Genomic DNA, 21,370 nt, shown 5'->3' with positions numbered 1-21,370 from the left:
AGATATTTGCAGCTTTTAGACCTCAATTGCCTTTAATGTGAAGTGATTGTTTAACTTCACTACAAAGGCCTTCAGAGATTGCTTGTGTATTAGCTTTACACACTTTCAGTTTCAATATCTTGTTCTGGATGTGTGCTGGCTTTGCCTCAACTAAACATGTGCAGATTTGAGGGCCCTCTTTTTGCACTGCACATTCCCCAAAACTGTTATTTGTAAAAGAATGTGTTACAAGATGATAGTAGTGAACTTTGCACGAGTCTTTCACCCTCTATTCTCCCCTTTAGATATAAACTTCCATTAATTTTGATGGCCTTCTCCTTTCATCTCCCATTCCTTTTGTCTTCTTCAATTAGACCTTTCCCTAGCTCCCTGGATACTTCTGTTCTTTCCCTGATCTCACTTCCATTGCTATCCCCATGTCTAGCCTCACTTCTTTCAGTTCCACTGCTTTCCTCCCTCCCAGGCACACCAACTTACCCTATTGTGTTCCCCATGCTTAATAACCAGCTCCTACCCTTTGCTGACCCCACTGTCCCTATGATATTAAACTTCTCTCTGTATCCCAGTTTTATCCTTCCATTCAACTAGGATCTTTCCAGTGCCTCCAAAAATCATTTTAAGTTCCATTTCCTACCTTCCTTCACTACTGGTAATCCAAATTTGATAGCCTATTTAAATTGCTCACCATTTAAAGTTGAGCCTTGTTTGCCTGACCCAGTCAGTTTTGCTGGAACCAGCCAGCACGGTCACCTCACTTGAGCAGGCTTGTCGACCCACTGAACCTTGACCCCTGACAGTATCTTTAAGGACAAGCTGGCAGACTAACTATGACTAATGAATATGGAAAGGCTTCATTTCTAACCTTGTAAACATAAAGTTTTTTTTTCTGGGGGAACCAAATTAGTAAATAAGCTTTTACTCACCAGACGTTGGAAGAGGAAGTGGACCCTGCCAGATATAATACCATGCATGCAATTCCAGTGTGCTGGGGTATTAATGTGTATTCATGGCATGCTAATGAATGCAAAAGAGGCTCCCAAATTGAAATGCCTTAAAAGTTCTGAGAACTTAATAGGAAAAGTTTAACCTGCTGTCAGGAATTGGACATTTGGTCTCCCGCCCAATCAATTTTCCATATGCGCTCTTCTAAAAGCTCCAGGCAGGCCAGAAAGATTCCATTGAATATTCTTGCAGTCAAAATCGCAACTATTTTTAGTCTTTCTTAGTAAGCACATTATACAATTCAGCTATATCGTATCCTGGCAATGACACCTGAATTAAACACAAAACAAGCTCTGAAGCTCATCCAATGTGCTAGTTCATTAAGGCAGCAAGCTACAACATAACACACAGGAGCTGTTTCAATATCTGTATCATGTCTGTTGATCTCAATTAAGTAGCATTAAAGGAGCTTCAGTTGGTCTCAGATAGGAATGGATGAGCGTAGTAAACGTTAGGGTATATAAAACTGATTGTTATCACTATTCAACTGCCATTAGAAAGTGCAGGTGCGCTGACATTACATGGTCGTGAAATAATGTCACATTCACTGTTAAGGATCAACTTGCATTCAGTGTTTTTTCACCTTGAAGCACTTCACAGTTAATGTAAGTTATTATTATAGACACGTGGCAATTCAACTTCACAAACCAGGTCACACAGACATCAACTAAGATTAAAAGCCAGTCAAACTGTTGTGTTAGAATTGGTTGTGAGAGCAATATTGGCCAGAAATCACTGCAATTACTCTGTGCTTTCCCAGTGGTATCGTAGAATCTTATCTATTCACTGAGCTGATAAAGTAGACCTCAGTATAACATTCCATCTGGACAGCACCTTTAACAATGTGAAATTTCCTCAGTATTGAAAAAGTGACTTGTTTTGGCAGGGGAAAGCAAGACCAAGTAGTGCTTGATGCACTCCAGCTCGATTTTATGATAGATTGCTAAAACAGTTACGTGCCAGATAAAGAAACATGAACCTAAATAACAGAAAGTGCTGGAAATACCTAGCAGATCTGGCACCATTTATGCCAAGAGAAATGGAGGTAATATTTCAGGGTGATGACTCTTCTTCATAAGAACTGGGAGTGCTGGGAAGGAAGGCATGGAGAATGGAGGAGAGTACAGATGGTAAAGCATGTGATTGAGTAGAAAATAGGAAAGATTAAATGACAAAAGAAATGATGTTGTCAGGCAAAAAGGAGTTGGTAATGGAACATGTAAAGAAACAAGAGGAACTGGAGAAAGAGTAAATTTGAAAAACAAAATCATCAACAGCTACTGTTCAAATAAAAAGGGGGCAAGCATACAAATCTACTGGACCCGATGAGTATTTTCCAGAATTTTCTGCTTTCATTTCAGATGTCCATCATCCACAGTACTTTTCTACTACATCGGAATCCCTCAAGTAGAAAGGAGCAAAGAAAGATGCCAGAACAGGGGACACATCCAGGCTGGAAGAGAAAATGTACTATGGATAAGTGCGCCATGCATAGAGGAGAACCAAAGAATCGACAGTTGTATGTTTGAATGTGTAGGTGAAAGTGATTTGAGGGAGAGTTTATTGAACAGCAGACACATAAGAAAATTAAACTGAAAGGGGGTAGGCAAATATGGATGGTAAGGAGTGCAAGAAAGTTGTCAGTGAAGGTCTGGATTGTGACTGAGAATGATTATGTGCAATAGCATGGATAAGAGGGAAGCAGTAATTATGATTTGGAGAGTTTAAACAGAAGCAGCAATGCATGGAGGACAGGACAGCAATGAAATTAGAAAGTGGACAAATTGAGTTCAGTGTAGATTGAAACTATTAGGGATGAGAAGTTCCTCATGCTGAAACTGATAAAGGAAAGGAGTCAGGAAATAATTGGTGTGGACCTTTGAGAAGCAGGGAAGGTAAGTTGAGATCAGGGATTTGAAACAACAGGTGAAAGGATTGGAACAACATAGAGTGCTTGAAGAAAAAGAAGGTATTGGGGAAAGAAATTCAGTTTTAATTTCTATTTCAGAGCTGTAGCCAAGATATAAACATGTTTTACCAGGATGTTGCCTGGTATGGGGGATTTTAGCTGTAAAGAAAGGTTTGATAGATTGGGTTTGTTTTCACTGGAACGCAGGAGTTAACGGGGCAACTTGATAGAAGTTTATAAAACTGTGAATGTGGATAGATTGGAAAGTATGAGGCTTTTTCCCCAGGGTGAATGGGTCAATTACCAAGGGACACAGGTTCAAGGTCCGGAGTTGGCGGGGGAAAGAGTTTAAAAGAAATGTGCAAGTCAACTTTTGCACACAAAGAGTGGTGATTTTTAAGGTGCAAAGATGGCCTTTAGTAGAATGATGTGGGAGATTAGGATATGAGAATTTAGGGAGAGTTTCCATGTTACTTCTTATTATGTCTGCAGGAAGCGTGTTTGGTTGCGAATCCTATCAGATTACATGGATTAGAGATAGTAGGAACTGCAGATGCTGGAGAATCCGAGACAACAAGGTGCAGAGCTGGATGAACACAGCAGGCCAAGCAGCATCATAAGAGCAGAAAGGCTGATGTTTCGGGCCTAGACCCTTCATCAGAAATGGGGGAGGGGAAGGGGGTTCTGAAATAAATAGGGAGAGAGAGGGGGAGGCGGATAGAAGATGGATACAGGAGAAGATAGGTGGAGAGGAAACAGACAGCTCGAAGAGGCGGGGATGGAGCCAGTAAAGGTGAGTGTAGGTGGGGAGTTAGGGAGGGGATAGGTCAGTCCAGGGAGGACAGACAGGTCAAGGGGGCGGATGAGGTTAGTCGGTAGGAGATGGGGGTGCGGCTTGAGGTGGGAGGAGGGGATAAGTGGGAGGAAGAACAGATTAGGGAGGCGGGGACGAGCTGGGCTGGTTTTGGGATGCGGTAGGGGGAGGGGAGATTTTGAAGCTTGTGAAATCCACAGTGATACCATTGGGCTGCAGGATTCCCAAGCGGAATATGAGTTGCTGTTCCTGCAACCTTCGGGTGGCATCGTTGTGGCACTGCAGGAGGCCCAGGATGGACATGTCGTCTTAGGAATGGGAGGGGGAGTTGAAATGGTTCACGACTGGGAGGTGCAGTTGTTTATTGCGAACGGAGCGTAGGCGTTCTGCAAAGCGGTCCCCGAGCCTCCACTTGGTTTCCCCGATGTAGAGGAGGCCACAACGGGAACAGCGGATGCCGTATACCACATTGGCAGATGTGCAGGTGAACAGCTGCTTGATGTGGAAAGTTTTCTTGGGGTCTGGGGTGGGGGTGAGGGAGGAGGTATGGGGGCAGGTGTAGCACTTCCTGCAGTTGCAGGGAGAAGTGCTGGGTGTCGTGGGGCTGGAGGGGAGTGTGGAGCGGACAAGGGAGTCACGGAGAGAGTGGTCCCTCCGGAAAGCAGATAAGGGTGGGGAGGGAAAGATGTCTTTGGTGGTGGGGTCAGATTGCAGATGGCGGAAGTGTCGGAGGATGATGCGTTGGATCCGGAGGCTGGTGGGGTGGTACGTGAGGACGAGAGGGATTCTTTTTTGGTTGTTATTGTGTGGACGGGGTGTGAGGGATGAGTTTGGTTGCAGTGGCAGTTAGAGGCAATGAGGAATTTACAGGAGGTCGTGGCATGATGGATGGCAGTTGCAGGAAAGGAGATAAACTGAAGATACTGTCAGGTAGTTGGTTTACCTCCAGAAAAGGTAGGAGGGGGAGGCAGGTCATACAGGAGTCTCCTGTGGCTATCCCCATCTCAAACAAGTATGCGGTTTTAGAAAACGTATGGGATGATGGACTGTCAGGGGTATGTAGCACAGACAGCCAGGTTTCTGGAGCCGTAACTGGTTCTACCATAACAAGGGGTATGACAGGTTCTAAATGATCGATTATGATAGAGGACTCTCTAGTCAGAGGCACAGATAGTTGTTTCTGCGGCCAACAACGAGACATCAGAATGGTGTGTTGCCTCCCTGGTGCCAGGGTCAAGAATATCTCGAGAGGGTACAGAATATTCTCAAAGGGGAAAGGGACCAGCTGCAGGTCTTGTACACATTGGAACTAATGACACAGGAAGAGAAAAGGATGAAATTCTGAGGAGAGAATTTGGGAAGTTAGGAGGAATTTAAAAAGGAGGTCATCGAGGGTAGCAATATCTGGATTACTCCTGGTGCCACGAGCTAGGGAGGGTAGGAATAGGAGGATAGAAAAGATGAATGCGTGGCTGAGGAGCTGGTGCAGGGGAGAAGGATTCACATTTTTGGATCATTGGAATTTCTTATGGGGTAGAAGTGACCCATATAAGAAGGATCGATTGCATCTGAATTGGAAAGGGATTAATATATTGGTGAGCAGATTTGCTAGAGCTGCTCCGGTGGATTTAAACTAGTGGGTGGTGGTGGTTTTGGTGCTGGTGGGTGGTGGCAGGGTGGGACCAGGGGCAATTGCAACCAGGCTGATAGTCAGTCTGAGACTGGTACAGTTCGGAAAAGGAGCACGTCAAACAGTCAGGGCAGGCGGGAACAAAGTAGAGAAGGAGGTAGGACTGATAAAATAACCTGCATTTAATTCAATGTTAGAGGCCTTACAGGTAAGGCAGGTGAGCTCAGGGCATAGTTGGGAACATGAGGCTGGGATATCATAGCAATCACAAAGACATGGCTCAGGGATGGACAGGACTGGCAGCTTCATGTTCCAGGGCACAGATGGGATAGGAAGGATAGAAAGGGGGGCATGAGAGGAGTGGGGGTGGTGTTTTTGATTAGGGATAACATTACGGCTGTACTTAGGGAGGAAATTCCTGGAAATACATTCAGAGAAATAAAACTGAGAAATAAAGTGATGATCACCTTATTTATTGATTCTACTATAGACACCCCAATAGTCAGGAGGAATTGAGAAACAAATTTGTAAGGAGATCTCAGTTATCTATAAGAATAATAGGGTGGTTACGGTAGGGAATTTTAACTTTCCAAACATAGACTGGGACTGCCACAGTGTTAATGGCTTGGATGGAGAGGAATTTGTTAAGTGCGTACAAGAGCATTTTCTGATTCAGTACGTGGATGTACCTACTACAGAATGTGCAAAACTTGACCTTCTCTTGGGAAATAAGGCAGGACAGGTGACTGAGGGGTCAGTGGGGGAGCACTTTGGGGGCCAGTGACCATAATTCTATTAGTTTTAAACATAGTGATGGAAAAGGATAGACCTGATCTAAAAGTTAAAGTTCGAAATTGGAGGAAGGCGAATTTTGACGGTATTAGGCAAGAACTTTCAAAAGTCGATTGGTGGACAGATGCTGGCAGATAAAGGGACAGCTGGAAAATAGGAAGCCTTCAAAATGAGATAATCAGAGTCCAGAGACAATACATCCCTGTTAGGATGAAGGGCAAGGCTTGTAGGAGTAGGGAATGCTGGATGACGAGAGAGATTGAGGATTTGGTCAAGACAAAGAAGGAAGCATATGTCAGGTATAAACAACAGAGATCGAGTGAATCCCTAGAAGAGTGTAAAGGCAGTAGGTGTATACTTAAGAAGGAAATCAGGAGGGCAGAAAGGGGATATGAGATAGCTTTGGCAAGTAATGTTAAGGAGAATCCAAAGGGATTCCACAAATACATTAAGGACAAAAAGGTAACTAGGGAGAGACTAGAGCCCCTTAAAGATCAGCAAGGCTGCTTATGTGTGGAACCACAGGAGATGGGGGAGATACTAAATGAGTATTTTGCACCAGTGTTTACTGTGGAGAAGGATATGGAAGCTAGAGAACTTGGAGAAATAAATAGCAATACCTTGAAATATATTCATATTACAGAGGAAGTGGTGTTGGACAGCTTAAAATGCATAATAGGGGATAAATACCTGGGACCTGATCAGGTGTACCCTAGAACTTTGTGGGAAGCTAGGCAAGTGATTGCTGGGCCCCTTGCTGAGATATTTGTATCGTCGGTAGCCACAGGTGAGGTGCCAGAAGACTGGAGGTTGATTAACATGGTGCCACTATTTAAGAAAGATGATAAGGAAAAGCCAGGGAACTATACACAAGTGAGCCTAACATTGGTGGTGGGCAAGTTGTTGGAGGAGACCCTGACGGACAGGATTTACATGTATTTGGAAAGGCAAGGATTGATTAAGGATAGTCAACATGGCTTTGTACACGGGAAATCGTGTCTCACTAACTTAATTGAGTTTTTAAAGAAGTAATGTAGAGGATTGATGAGGGCAGAGTAGTGGATGTGATCCATATGAACTTCAGTAAGGCTTTCGACAAGGTTCCTCATGGTAGACTGGTTAACAAGGTTAGGTCACATGGAATACAGGGAGAACTAGCCATTTGGATCCAGAACTGCCTCGAAGGAAGAAGTGATTACATTTATATATCAGTGATTTGGATGTGAACGTAGGAAGTATGGTTAGTAAGTTTGCAGATGACACCAAAATCGTAAGTGTAGTGGACAGTGAGGAAGAGTTCAACGGTATCCTGATCAGATGGGCCAATAGGCCAAGGAGTGGCAGATGGAGCTTAATTTAGATAAGTGTGAGGTGAAGAAGGCATTTGGTATGCCTGTCTTTATTGGTCAGTGCATTGAGTATAGGAGTTGAGAGGTCATGCTGTGGCTGTACAGGACATTGGTTAGGCCACTTTTGGAATACCACATGCAATTTTGGTCTCCCTGCTATATGAAGGATGGTGTAAAACTTGAAAGGGTTCAGAAAAGATTTACAAGGATGATGCCAGGGTTGGAGGGTTTGAGCAATAGGGAGGACAGGCTGGGGCTGTTTTCCCTGGAGCGTCGGAGGCTGAGGGGTGACCTTACAGAGATTTATAAAATCATGAGGTGCATAGATAGGGTAAATAAACAAGGTCTTTTCCGTGGGGTGGGGGAATCCAAAACTAGAGGGCATAGGTTTCAGGTGAGAGGGGAAAGATTTAAAAGGGACCTAAGGGGCAACTTTTTCACACAGAGGATGGTGCATGCATGGAATGAACTGCCAGAGGAAGTGGTAGAGGCTGCTACAATTACAACTTTTAAAAGGCATCTGGATGGGTATACGAACATGAAGGGTTTAGAGTGATATGGGCCAAATGCTGACAAATGGGACTAGATTTATTTAGGATATCTGGTCAGCATAGCTGAGTTGAATCAAAGGGTCTGTTTCCGTGCTGTACATCTCTATGACTCTGAGTGCCCAGCATGCACTGCCAGAGGTGGTGGTGGAAGCAGACACAATACCTGCATTCAAGATACACCTGGACAAATACATGAATAGGAAGGGAATAGAGGGATATGGATTCTCTAAGTGAAGACAGTCTTAGTATTGAAGGGCAAAATGTGTCGTGCAGTTTTGGAGAGCGAAAGGGCCAGCTCCTGTGTTGTACTGTTCTGTGTTTTTCGTATGTTACAGGGATGAACAATCAATGGAATATAAAACAAATGGCTCCAAACTCATCTTAGTGCAATACTCTCTGGAAAGATCTGAAATTTGTAAAGACCACATCTTCTTACTTGTGATTGTGGACTGGAATTCCAGAAGGCATTTGACAAGGGGCCACACCAAAGGCTGCTATATAAAATAAAGTTGCACGGTATTACAGGTAATGTATTGGCATGGAAAGAGGATTGGTTGACCAGTAGAAAGCAAAGAGTACGGGTAAATGGGTGTTTTTCTGGTTGGCGGTCAGTGGCTAGTGGTGTGCCTCAGGGATCAGTGTTGGGACCTCAATTGTTTACAATTTACATAGATGATTTGGAGTTGGGGACTAAGTGTGGTGTGTCAAAATTTGCAGATGTCACTAAGGTGAGTGGTAGTGCAAAGTGTGCAGAAGACACTGAAAGTCTGCAGAGGGATATAGATAGCCTAAGTGAGTGGGCAAAGGTCTGGCAGATGGAGTACAATGTTGATAAGTGTGAGGTCATCCATTTTGGTAGGAATAACAGCAAACTGGACTATGTTTTAAATGGTAAAAAATTGCAGCACGCTGCTGTGCAGAGGGACTTGGGTGTCCTTGTGCGTGAATCGCTGAAGGTGGGATTGCAGGTGCAGCAGGTAATTAAAAAGGCAAATGGAATTTTGTCTGCCATTGCTCGAAGGATGGAGTTTAAAAACAGGGAGGCTATGCTGCAGCTGTATAGCGTCCTGGTGAGGCCACACCTGGAGTTTTGGTCTCCTTACTTGAGAAGAGATATACTAGCACTGGAGGGGGTGCAGAGGAGATTCATTCGGTTGATTCCAGAGTTGAGAGGGTTGGATTATGAGGAGAGACTGAGTAGACTGGGATTATACTCATTGGAATTCAGAAGAATGAGGGGAGATCTTATAGAAACATATAAGATTATGAAGGGAATAGATAAAGTGGAGGCAGGGAGGTTGTTTCCTCTAGCAGGTGGAACTAGGACTAGAGGGCATCGCCTCAAAATAAAGGGAAGCAGATGTAGGACTGAGGTCAGGAGGAACTTCTTCACCCAAAGGATTGTAAATCTGTGGAATTCGCTGCCCAGTGAAGCGGTTGAAGCTACCTCACTGAATGTTTTTAAGGCAAGGCTAGATAAATTTTTGAACTGTAAAGGAATTAAGGGTTATGGTGAGCGGGCGGGTAAGTGGAGCTGAGTCTCAAAAAGATAAGCCATGATCTTATTAAATGGCAGGGCAGGCTCGAGTGGCCAGATGGCCTACTCCTGTTCCTAGTTCTTATGTTCTTATGAATGGCAAAAGGACAGTTTTAAGCCTAAGGAAGGAATTGCTACACATTTGAAAACAAGTTACTGGAACTCATTATCAGTTGTGTTTACACTTTTGCTTTACAAACAGTTGGGGAAAGTGAGACAAGGTGGAATGGCACAAGATTATGTTCAGCGTGAGCTTTAGCCAGCAAGTGCGCTGATTGGTTTAAGCAATTGTGACTAGTTGTGGATGCCAGAGGTCATCCAATTGGTTCCTGAGTAGCTAAACACCTGGCATGTGTGAACGCTTCACAGGTAGAAAAATTCTTGACCAGTTGCTGTCAGCTGTTGCCTTTATCAGTAACGCAAAGACTTTACAATTAGTGTAATAACTGCCCTGTGCCACTTGTGAAGAAGTGAAAGAATCCAGAAAGGGTACGGACAGCATAAGTAAATTGGGAAGCAAATTCTATGGATGGTTGCTATTGAACTGTGTTTCCCTAGTGATTTTCATTCATGCATAACATGATGTGTGTTTATGTGTGTGCGTGTCTGTGTGGTGACATTTCAACTGTTAGAACTATACATCAATAATTCATAGTTTTGTTTTGCCTGTGGTTACTGTATTTACTGGTTTTAACAAACAGTAGTCCGTGTTAAGTACAGGAATCAGGTCAGTGTGTTCTATAAGCCTGATTTTATTAGACAAGTAGATTGGGGACACTGGGTACTTTAATTAAACTATTAACTTTTGTGGCAATGCTGGGAGTAGTGGGGCACAAGAATGAGCATACTTTCCTACCGTGGCAATAACAAAATATCTAATACTTCTTGGGCTTGACATCCTATTGCAAACAACATGAATAAGGATTGTTAAATTTCAAAACTGCAATCCTGTTGTCATACCTCATTATAGTCCAATTTTCCATCGTTATTGATATCAGCTTCTTCTATGATCATCTTCACTTCTTCATGTGTCATCCTCTCACCATTCTGCAGTGAAATGGTAAAAGTCATTGCATAGTATTCAGCACCATGATACTCAGTATATAGTTGCTCATTTTACAAGAAAGGGATAGAGTGAATTGAAGTATTGAGATGACCTTATTCTTCATGATCATGAAGAAACCTAGCAAATACTTCCACCGGGTTTGTGACACCATGTGACAACATTCCACTTGCTTAATGCTGTCCAAATTACATTTATATTAAAACAAACCAACATTCTGGGTATTTGATGAGAAAGTCTGCATGTTGTAAATTTTCAGGTACTTTGTCTTCTATTTACTGTACCACATAATGAACAGTGATAGGAGTTGAGAAATACTCTGGCCAGCTGCTACAATGGTTGTATTTAAATAGATCAAAACACGTGTTGTGAAAATCAAACCAAATATCCAGATTATGATGAGATAACAAGGTGTAGAGCTGGATGGACACAGCAGGCCAAGCAGCAAAGCTGACGTTTCGGGCCTAGACCCTTCGGGCCCGAAACGTCAGCCTTCCTGCTCCTCTGATGCTGCTTGGCCTGTTGTGTTCATCCAGCTCTACACCTTGTTATCTCAGATTCTCCAGCATCTGCAGTTCCTACTATCCAGATTATTATGTTGGTCACCACTCTACGATGAGTTGAAGCAGCATTGAAAGTTTTCTGATAACCAACTTGAAATGTTAACTCCGTTTGTCCAATACGGCCTAACCTGCCACTTAGGTCCCGGCTCCACCCCTGCATTTGGATCCTCACCTTCCTGACCCACAGACCGCAATCAGTGAAGACAGACAACAGCACCTCCTCCACGATAATCCCTAATACTGGCACCCCGCAAGGATGCATTCTCAGCTCCCGACTGTATTCCCTGTAGACCCATGACTGTGTAGCCAAATTCTGAATGAACACCATCTACAAGTTTGCTGATAACACCACCGTGGTAGGACGGATATCAAATAATGACGAGTCAGAAAAAAAAGGAGATAGACGACTTGGTGTCTTAGTGCAATGATAACAACCTCTCTCTCAATGTCGGTAAAGCAAAAGAACTGATCACTGACTTCAGGAAGAAAGGAAGAGGATATGCCTCTATCTACATCAATGGATCTGAAGTGGAGAGGGTCACACGTGTCAAATTCCTAGGAATGACAATATCAACAATCTGTCCTGGACCTCCGATGTAGATGCAATGGTCAAGAAGGCACAACAATACCTCTTCTTCCTTAGGCAGCTTAGGAAATTCGGCATGTCCATAAGGACCCTCACCAACTTTTACAGATACACTACAGAAAGCATTCTATCCGGGTGCATAATGGCCTGATGCAGCAATTGCTCTGCCTAGGACCGAAAGAAACTACAGGAAGTTGTGTGCACAGCCCAGACCATCACAGAAGCCAACCTCCCATCCATGGAATCCATTTATACTTTTCGTTGGCGTGGAAAGGTTGCCAACATCATCAAAGACCCCTCCCATCCTGGTAATGCTCTCTTCCAACCTCTTCCATCAGACAGAAACTTGAACACATACACTAACAGGTTCAAGAACAGCTTCTTCCCTGCTGTTATTAGACTACTGGATGGACCTCTCCAACTTCAAATAATGGTGATCTTGCTCTGCACACCTCCTATGCAACCGTAACCTTGTATGCCTCGCTTTGTCTAAGTGCCCTGTGATCTGTATGTCCTTGTTTGTGCTGATCTGCCTGTACTGCTCGCAAAACAAAGCTTTTCACTGCACTTAGGCACATGTGACTACAATAAATCAAATCAGATTTTCAGCATCGGCAGTATTCTGCTTTTCAAATAGTGCAGGTGCTCCAATTGGCTAGACACCATCAACTTGTTGGGAACAAGAAAGCCGTTGATTCTCTTGCTGGCTATTATCTAATGACCCCTCACTACAGAGTGCATGTCTGTGAAGACTAAGCAATGCAAAGATCAGGTGCTACTGTTTACACTTTTGTTGCAGGCTCACTTGGGTGAAGTATTGGAAGACTCCTACGTCTGTGAAATTGTGCATCTTCAAGAAAAGGGAAGAGAAATAAAATAAAAGGAGAAAAGCTCATATTTGTGAGGTGGGATTTTTGAAAGGGAAAATTTCCTTCACATACTATTTCAGGATCAGAACATGTAGAGCAGCAACGTTGCTGGAGATGGGGACATTCCAACAACTCAAAGTGCCCATTTAAGACCAGCAATGTTAGGCAAAGGATGGACACCACTCACATTTTGGGTTACATGTATTAAGGAGGCATGTAATGAATTTAAATAATGTTCAAATTTTTGATCTTGCAGTTGTACATTCGGACTAGTTTGCTAGCCTTTAGTTATACTATTAAAAGGTTTTATTTGTGGTTTGGAAATATATTACACTTCCTTTAACAAAAAAAGATAAGCACTTACAGTAGTGAGAATTTTGTAAAGCTCCTCATGTGTAATGTAGCCATCGTTATTCAGATCAAGCTTCTTGAAAGCTTTCATCAATTCATTCTTGCCTATAAGTTTTTCATTTTTCAAAATCTCACAGAAGTCATCAAAGTTTAATTTCTCAGTATACTGAGTCCAGTACTTCCCAAGCGTCTTTTTGGAAGGATTTCTTCCAGCCTGCTGGAGAACTATGGTATAAACAAATTACGCATTAGTTTAAATAATCTAATTTAGAACATATAAATAAAGACAAAATTCTATTTTAAAATGACATTTTTAAATAGCCTATCATTGGTAACTAAATAAATCAGAAGACCAGCATGGAAACATAGGCAAATCTACTTACCCAATGACCATTCTAAAACAAAATGGCTTTAATACACTACATAGTGATGCAGAATTGAGAACATTCCAGTCAGACACACTGACTTGCTGCCATCACTCTGATGAATTCAAATACAGTCCAGCAAAAGTGCAAAGTCTCTGGTCTGATGTCTTTAGCTGAAGAATTTTAGTATCAGGGCAAATTATGCTAAAAAAACTGGGACATGCAATCCTTCAAACCCATTGAATTTTGAGCAGTTCTAAACATTTAACTTTTCCTTCATCATCATTAATTTCAGAACATATTTACATTCAAACTATGATGTCTATTGTGGTGGAATAAAAATAGAAAGTGCAGGGAATACTTTTGTCAGAACTGCTGAAAGACCATAAGATCATAAGACCAGATGAAATAGGATCAGAAGGCTGAGGGGTGACCTTATAAAGGTTTATAAAATCATGAGGAGCATGGATAGGGTAAATAGGCAAGGTCTTTTCCCTGGGGTGGGGAAGTCCAAAGCTAGAGGGCATAGGTTCAAGGTGGAAGGGAAAAGATATAAAAGGGATCTAAGGGGCAATTTTTTCACATAGAGGGGTGTGCGTATATGGAATGAGCTGCCAGAGGAAGTGGTGGAGGCCGGTATGATTACAACATTTAAAAGGCACCTGGATGGATATATGAATAGGCAGGGTTTAGAGGGATATGTGCCAAATGCTGACAAACGGGACTAGATTTATATAGGTTATCTGGTCAGCACGGACAAGTTGGCCCGAAGGATGTGTTTCCGTGCTGTATATTCTATGACTCTGAGTAAGCCATTCTGCCTCTCCAGTCTGCTCTATCATTCAATAGGATCATTGCATTTTCTGATATTCTTCACATTCACTTTCCTGCCTTTTCCCTATAAGGCCTTGATTCCCCCTACTGATCAAGAATCTATCTTTCTTAGCCTTAAGCATACACGAGGATTCTGTCCCCATAGTGCTCGCTGCAAGGAATTCCAAAGGCTCACAACCCTTTGAGAGAAAAAATTCCTGTGGTTGTTGTTTGGTTCACCAAACTGACTGCTTTTCCTGCAAACTTTTCGTCTCTCTTCTAGGTTACATCATCAGTGCTGTGTTGCCTCTACTGAATCACTGTTGTTCCATCCTGCTCTGAATTTATATAGTCTGTCATGGTGGACAGTCTTGCTTCCGGTTCTGTACCCTAGTGCTATGTAGATGGGGTTGATTGCTGTTCTCTTCTTCCCTGGTGAACTTGATCCCAAAAATTGCGATCATTAAACGAGCAAAGTTAGAAGAAACACATCATCTTATTAACAGCATATTCACTGGGATCAGGCTCACCAGGGAAGAAAAGAACAACAATCAACTCCCGTTTCTAGACATAATAGTAGAACGAATGAACAATGGTGAATTCCTTACAAAAGTATACAGAAAGACTACACACACAGACCAAATCCTGAATTACAACAGTAACCACACCAGCGTCCACAAACAGAGTTGTGTCAAGACTCTGTTTAAACAAACGATAACTCACCGCAACACCCCAGAGCTGTGCAAAAATGAACAGGAATACCTATACAGAGTCTTTACAAACAATGGGTATCCTAACAGCTTCGCCCACCAATGCCTGGCAAACAAACAAAACCAAGATGCTGTATGCCCTAACATACTGGCCACCTTACCCTATGTTAGAAACACATCAGAACTGACTACAAGACTCCAACGACCTCTTGGAATAAAAATAGCAGACAAACCAACAGCCATATTTCGCCAGTCGCTGGACCTGAAACGTTAACTGATTTTTTCCTCACGGATGCTGCCAGACCTGCTGAGCTTTTCCAGCAATTTCTGTTTTTGTCCCTGAGTTCCAGCATCCGCAGTTCTTTTGGTTTTTATGTTGAAATAGACCCCATCTACATACCACTATGGTACGAAATTGGAAACAAGACTGCCCACCATGACAGAGCGGACCATAAAAATTCAGAGCAGTACAGAACAACAGCTCTTCAACAGAAGCTACACAGCACTGACGATGTCACTTAGAAGGGAGATGAAAAGTTTGCACGAAAACCAGTCAGCTTGGCTAACCAACCAACAACTCCAACTGCAACCCGAGCCACAGATCTTTGTTAAAACATTAAAGAAGAAATTCTTCCATATCTCATCTTAAATTAGTGTTCCTTTATTCTGATACCACGACCTTTGGTCCTAGAGGGGAAACATCCTCTCAGCATGTACCCTGTCAAGCCCTGCAAGAATCCTATAAATTTCAAAGAGATCACCTCTCATTCTTCTCAACTCCAGTGAGTAGAGTCCTAAGCTGTTTAGTCTTTGCTCATAAGACAAGCCATCCATACCAGAATCATCCTAGTGGACATGCTCTGAGCTGCCTCCAATGAAATAATTTTGTTACTTAAATAAGGGGACCAAACTGTTCACAGTACTTCAGATGTCGTCTCCACCAACACTTTGTACAGTTGCAATAAGATTTCTCAGTATTGTACTTCAACCCCTTGAAATAAGGGCTGACATTCCATTAGGCTCTTCTTGATTACTTACTGTAACTACATGCTAGTTTTCTGTGTTCTGTGCACAAGTACCCCCAAGTCCCTTTGTGTTGCAGATTTCAGCAATTTTTCTCCATTTAAATGATATTCTGTTCTTTCTTCTCCCCCTTCCAAAATGAACAACTTTACATTTTCCCACGTTGTGCTCCATTTGCCAACATTTTGCCCACTCAATTAACCTATGATATCTCTCTGTCAACAGTTTGTTTCCCACCACTCAGGTTAAAAATTATTGAACAGAACTATAACTTGCTTTCTCCCTCCACAGATGCTGAATAATTTCCAGAATCTTATGTTTTGTTTTTAATTCTGATTTTCAAAATATTCAGTATTTTCCTTTTGTCCATTGTGGTGGGCTTACAACTGAATAACATTGTTTAGCGTAGAGGTTTGAGTAAATTAAACTGGAAGATATAAGAATTATGATTTGAGTCTTTTCCATAGTTTTTATATTTTGATTGTCGATTACATCATCTTGTGTATCAGATAATTATCACGGTTGCCAAACATGCACTTTTCATATGTGTCCATCCTTGTGTCGAAAGAAAGAAAAAAAAATTCAACATTACAAGGTAACAGAACAGCAAATAAAAACTGAAAATGCTGTAAATACTCAGCAGGTCAGGCAGCAACTATGGAAAGAAACAGCTATGCGCCAGGCGATGATTCTTCATCAAAAGTGTACTAAGACAGAAAGAAATGGAAACATTTTTAAGACTCTGGATTTCAGCATCTGGAATTCAGCACTTTTGACCATGTTGGAACTAAGGCCACGAGGTTAGGAATGGAGTACCTGGTAAAAAGCAAACTGAATGTCAGTGAGCATGTTATTCTGTGCAAGTGCTGCTTGATAGCACTATTAAGGACATTGTGCATCACTTTTCTGATGTTTGAGAGTAGACTAATTGGGTGGTAATTGCGGTGGATTTGTTCTGCTTTCACGACAAGCCTGAGAATGTTTTCACGTTGTAGGGCAGATGCCAGAGTTGTTGCTACACTGGGACAGCTTCTGGAGCACAGATCTTCAATATTATTGCAGGAATTTTAAAAGTGAACAGAGCCCTTGCAGTATCTAGTGCTTCTACTGGTTTCTTGCTATCATCTACAGTGAATCAAATCAGCTGAAGATTGGCATCTGTGATGCAGGGAACCTCCGGTGGAGGCCAAGATGGATTATCCAGTTGGTAATTCCAGCTAAAGGTTGTTGCAAGCTCATCAGCCTTAAAGTCTGCACTGATGTGCTGGACTCCAGCATCACTGAGAATGAGGATATTTGTGGTGCTTCTGCCTCCAGCGAGTTGTTTAATTGTCCACTGCTATTCACAACTAGATGTGGCAGGACTGCAGAGCTTAGGAACAAAAACAAAGTTGCTGGAAAGGCTCAGCAGGTCTGGCAGCATCTGTGGAGGAAAAACAGAGTTAACGTTTCGGGTCCGGTGACCCTTCCTCAGAACTGCAGAGCTTAGATTTGATCAGTTAGTTGTGGAATTGCTTAGCTCTGTCTATCACTGGTTCTTATGAAGTTTGGCACAGAGTTAATACTGTTTTGTAGCTTCATTGTGTTGCCACCGTATTTTTAGGTATTACTGGTGCTGCTCCTAGCAGACGATTCTGCTGTTTTCATTGAACCAGAGTTGATCCCCTAGGTTGATGCCAATATTGGAGTGTGGGATATACTAGGCCATGAGGTTGCACATTGTGTCCGGAATACAATTCTACTACTGCTGGTGGTAATGGATGCCCAGTCCTGAGTTGTTAGATCTGTCCAATGCCTGACATCTATTCAATTTGGCATGATGATAATGCCACATAAGACAATGGAGGGGTCTTAATGTGAAGACAGGACATTGTCTTCACAAGGACAGTGTCATGGTCACTCTTATCCATCCTCTTATTGCCTCACTGGAATTCAAGTCCTGCTATTGCTGGAGTCATCTCAAAAGTTCAAGATTTTAAAAAGTGCACAAAATTTATCTCCAATTTATGTGTTTTAGACCTAGGTTGACAGGAAGCACAGACCAGTTTCTACACTTAATAAGAACTACTATTCATTACAAATAAATTGATTCTAACAATTATGAACTATCAACTTATAGAACTACTAGTTGAAACTCCAACCACCTTATAAACTCCCCCTCAACATGCACTTACAAACAGACACAGACAGAATAAAAACATGGGTGTTATGGGTGGAGAGGAAGTTTGGGAAGGCAGTTTAGTGGTCCCTGTCCACAGGGTTTGTTGAAATGATTCTTGTGTTTCCCAAGTTGTGAAAGGCATGAAACAAAAACAGAAAATGCTGGAACTACTCAGCATATGTATGGAAACAGAAACATACCTAAAGTTTCAGGTTGATGACTTTCCATCGGTATGGCGTCATACTATACATTTCATTAATCACAGCCATTCCAGTCTCAATAAAGACAGAATGCTCAATGTGGTGTAGTGGCGCATGCAGCAAGTGTCAACTTTGTTCAATGATGGTACTCTCATTCTGAGAACCGTGGGTTCAAGTTCCATTCCAGATCTGAAATTCATAATCTAGGCCAACATTTCAGTGCAGTTTTCACAAATATTGAATTTTCAAGTAACCCATCTTTTGGATAAGGATTAAACCAAGGCCCCAGCTGGCTGTTCAAGTGGACGTAAGGCATCATACCACTACTTTTGAAGAACTAAGAGTTCTCCTGGTGTCCTGGCCATCAGTTACCTTTTAAGTAACACCAATAGAATCTAGAAAAACTGATTAATTAATCTAATATTTTGTTTGTTGAATTGTACTAGTTTTGCCTAACCTTGAAGTTACTGCACTTTTAAGAATAAATTATTAGTTTTCATTCGGAAGATTTGAAACGGGCTTTACAGCTTCAATAATGTGACTGCTTCTGAATAGATTTCTGCTATTCTGATAAAAGGTCAAGGACCTGAAAATTTAACTGTTTCTCTCTGTCCAAATGCTGTCAGGCCTGCTGAATATTTCCAGAGTGTTATGCTTTTATTTCAGATTTCCAACATCAGTATCATTTCATTTTTGCATTATCTCAGTTGTTCGTGTTGAAATGTTAAGCCCCAAGTGTTGTTCATCCTATATCTTAACTTACCTATAATATTTGGAACTTAACTTCAGATCTGACAGTTCTTACTTCACAAAAGTTAAGTAATCTCCGCTTTGTTCAGGTTTGGCAGACAGCAACATATCATAAATACAATATCACTTCAAAGAACCTGCAGTATAATGGTGATTGTTTAGCTGTTTTCTCCATTTGTTTGTAAAGTATAGATTTAAAATACAAATATAACAAATTGTTTAGCTGTATTTGCTATTTTAATTATAATCTTACCCAGACAGAGTTGATCTTTGGAAGTGATATTCTCTAAACTGGTTCGAAATACAGTCAGGTAAGCTGCTCTACAGTTTCTATAAAAAATCTCTTCTTCGGTGTGCTGAGATCTGCCAGATTCAGGTTGCCTGGGCAAAGCTGAAGTAGCTGTGATGCTTCCTTGCTGGGTGGACATTCTGAAAATTCACAAGATTGTGTTTTATATTAAATACCATATAAACATGCAAATTCACCTCCAAGGCACTCACCAACTTTATTTGGAAGTAAGTCATCGTTCCTTCACTGTCAATGGGTCAAGATCTAGAACGTCCTCCCCAGACCAAATGCACTACAGTGGTTCAAGAAGGCAACTCACTAACACCTTTTCAAGGTAAACTAGGGACAGGGCAGTAAAGGTTGATCCAGTCGGTAACACCCACATCTCATGATAAAACTCAATATTTAGGCAAGGATGTCCATGAAACTAATTTGGAAGGAGTACTTATACATAAAAATAATAGGACTCCTTCCATCGGTTACCTTTCTTTAGAAGCATAGAAATCTCCAGCCTATTGAAGGTTTTCAGCCCATTGCAACAGTCAATGTTCTAATTCCATTTCCCAGCACTTGGCTCATAACTTTGTATGCTTTAGCATCAAGTGCACATCTAAATACTTTTTATATGTAATGAGGGTTTCTACCTCTACCACCCTTACAAGCAGTTAGTTCCAGAGTCCCACCACCTTCAAGGTGAAAATGTTGTTCCTCACATCTCCTCTTAATCTTCTGCTCCTTACCTTAAATCTACTCCATCTTGTCATTGATCCCTCCTGCCTACCCTATCTGTGCCCCTCATAAATTTATACATTTCAATCATGTCTCCTGTCAATCTCCCCTGCTCTAAGGAAAATGACTCTAGTCTGTTCAAGCCCTTTTCTTAACTGAAACTCTCCAGTCCAGGCAACATCCAGGTAAATCTCCTCTGCAGCCTCTCCAGTGCTATCATATCCTCTCAAAATGTGGATTCCAGAACTGCACATGATACTCTAGCTATGGCCTAACAAACATCTTACATGCTTCCAGCATAACCTCCATGCTCTTAAATTATATTCCTCAACTAATAAGATAAGTATATCATATGCCTTCTTAACCACTTTATGTGCAGAAGAACTGCTATCTGACTCTCTCTTATAGCCACAGTATTTAGATGCTTGGTAAATTTAAGTTTCTGGTCACCTACAACTCCAGGATATTGATGGTAAGGGTTTGATGATTGCAATGCCTTCAAATATCAAGGGTTATGCTCTCACTTCTTGATGGTAGTCATTGCTTTACACTTGCCTGGCAGAAATATTATTGCCATTTATGATGCTAAGTCTAAATATTGGTAACAAGGTGATCATGCTGCATGCAGACATGAACTGTTCTATTATCTGAGGAAACTGTGATTGGAATTAAACATTGTCGAAACACCAACAAACATCCTGAGGGAAGGTCATTGATGAAGCATCTGTGTCTAGGAGAAACTGATGGCCTAGGGTTGAGATGATAAATTTGCAAATCCTATTTATGAAGGCGGAACTAAGTTTAATTACATTAAGATGCATTTCATTTCCACCACATCAAATATTTAACCAAAGTTCACTGCACTTCCAAAAGAAATTTCAACTAACATTTCAGTGACGTAAATTGGCGCCCTTGCTACTGCTTCCCAAGCATCATTCAATTTCACACTTTCAAAACCTTTCCTAGTTTACAGATTGTTATTAAACCCCTTCTTCTTCCTCTACTTTGCTAAAAAAAATTATAATATCTTCAAACAAAATATTTTCCCAGGTTATTATAGCTTCTCTCTGTTGGTGACGTTTTTAAGGCATTATGTTTTTAAAGCAAAACAAGTGAAATTTAATAGACCCATTATTAGTAGAAAGAAAATTTAATACTTCTTAAATATCTGAACTAGATCAGGGCAACAGCTAATCTGTAACCTCTTCGCATTAACGAAACTAGAATGCAACTTCTGGAAGTTTCTAGTTGCAAAAAGTTAACGTCTCTGGAGTTTAATAACATTATTAAAGATACCAATTACCCTCCGGTTTG

General features: G+C 41.6%; 1 protein-coding gene across 2 annotated transcripts in view; it reads right to left on the bottom strand.

Annotated features, from left to right (window-relative positions):
* The window catches only part of efcab7 (EF-hand calcium binding domain 7), a 92,787-nt gene that overhangs the window by 71,191 nt on the left and 226 nt on the right, over window positions 1-21,370 (bottom strand). Inside the window, exons 1-4 of one of the 2 annotated variants that reach the window (XM_048601781.1) lie at window positions 21,360-21,370; window positions 19,292-19,467; window positions 13,030-13,241; window positions 10,545-10,631 (exon numbers count right to left, since the gene is read on the bottom strand). In XM_048601781.1, coding sequence (XP_048457738.1) covers window positions 10,545-10,631; window positions 13,030-13,241; window positions 19,292-19,466 — 474 coding nt within the window. In that variant the 5' untranslated portion in view covers window position 19,467; window positions 21,360-21,370. The remainder of the gene's footprint in view (window positions 1-10,544; window positions 10,632-13,029; window positions 13,242-19,291; window positions 19,468-21,359) is intronic. The other variant, XM_048601780.1, reaches the window with a different exon arrangement.

The sequence above is a fragment of the Rhincodon typus genome, chromosome 10 (assembly GCF_021869965.1).
Source record: "Rhincodon typus isolate 14 chromosome 10, sRhiTyp1.1, whole genome shotgun sequence".
Taxonomy (NCBI): Eukaryota; Metazoa; Chordata; class Chondrichthyes; order Orectolobiformes; family Rhincodontidae; genus Rhincodon; species Rhincodon typus.
This window is presented reverse-complemented; position numbering and strand designations above follow the sequence as displayed.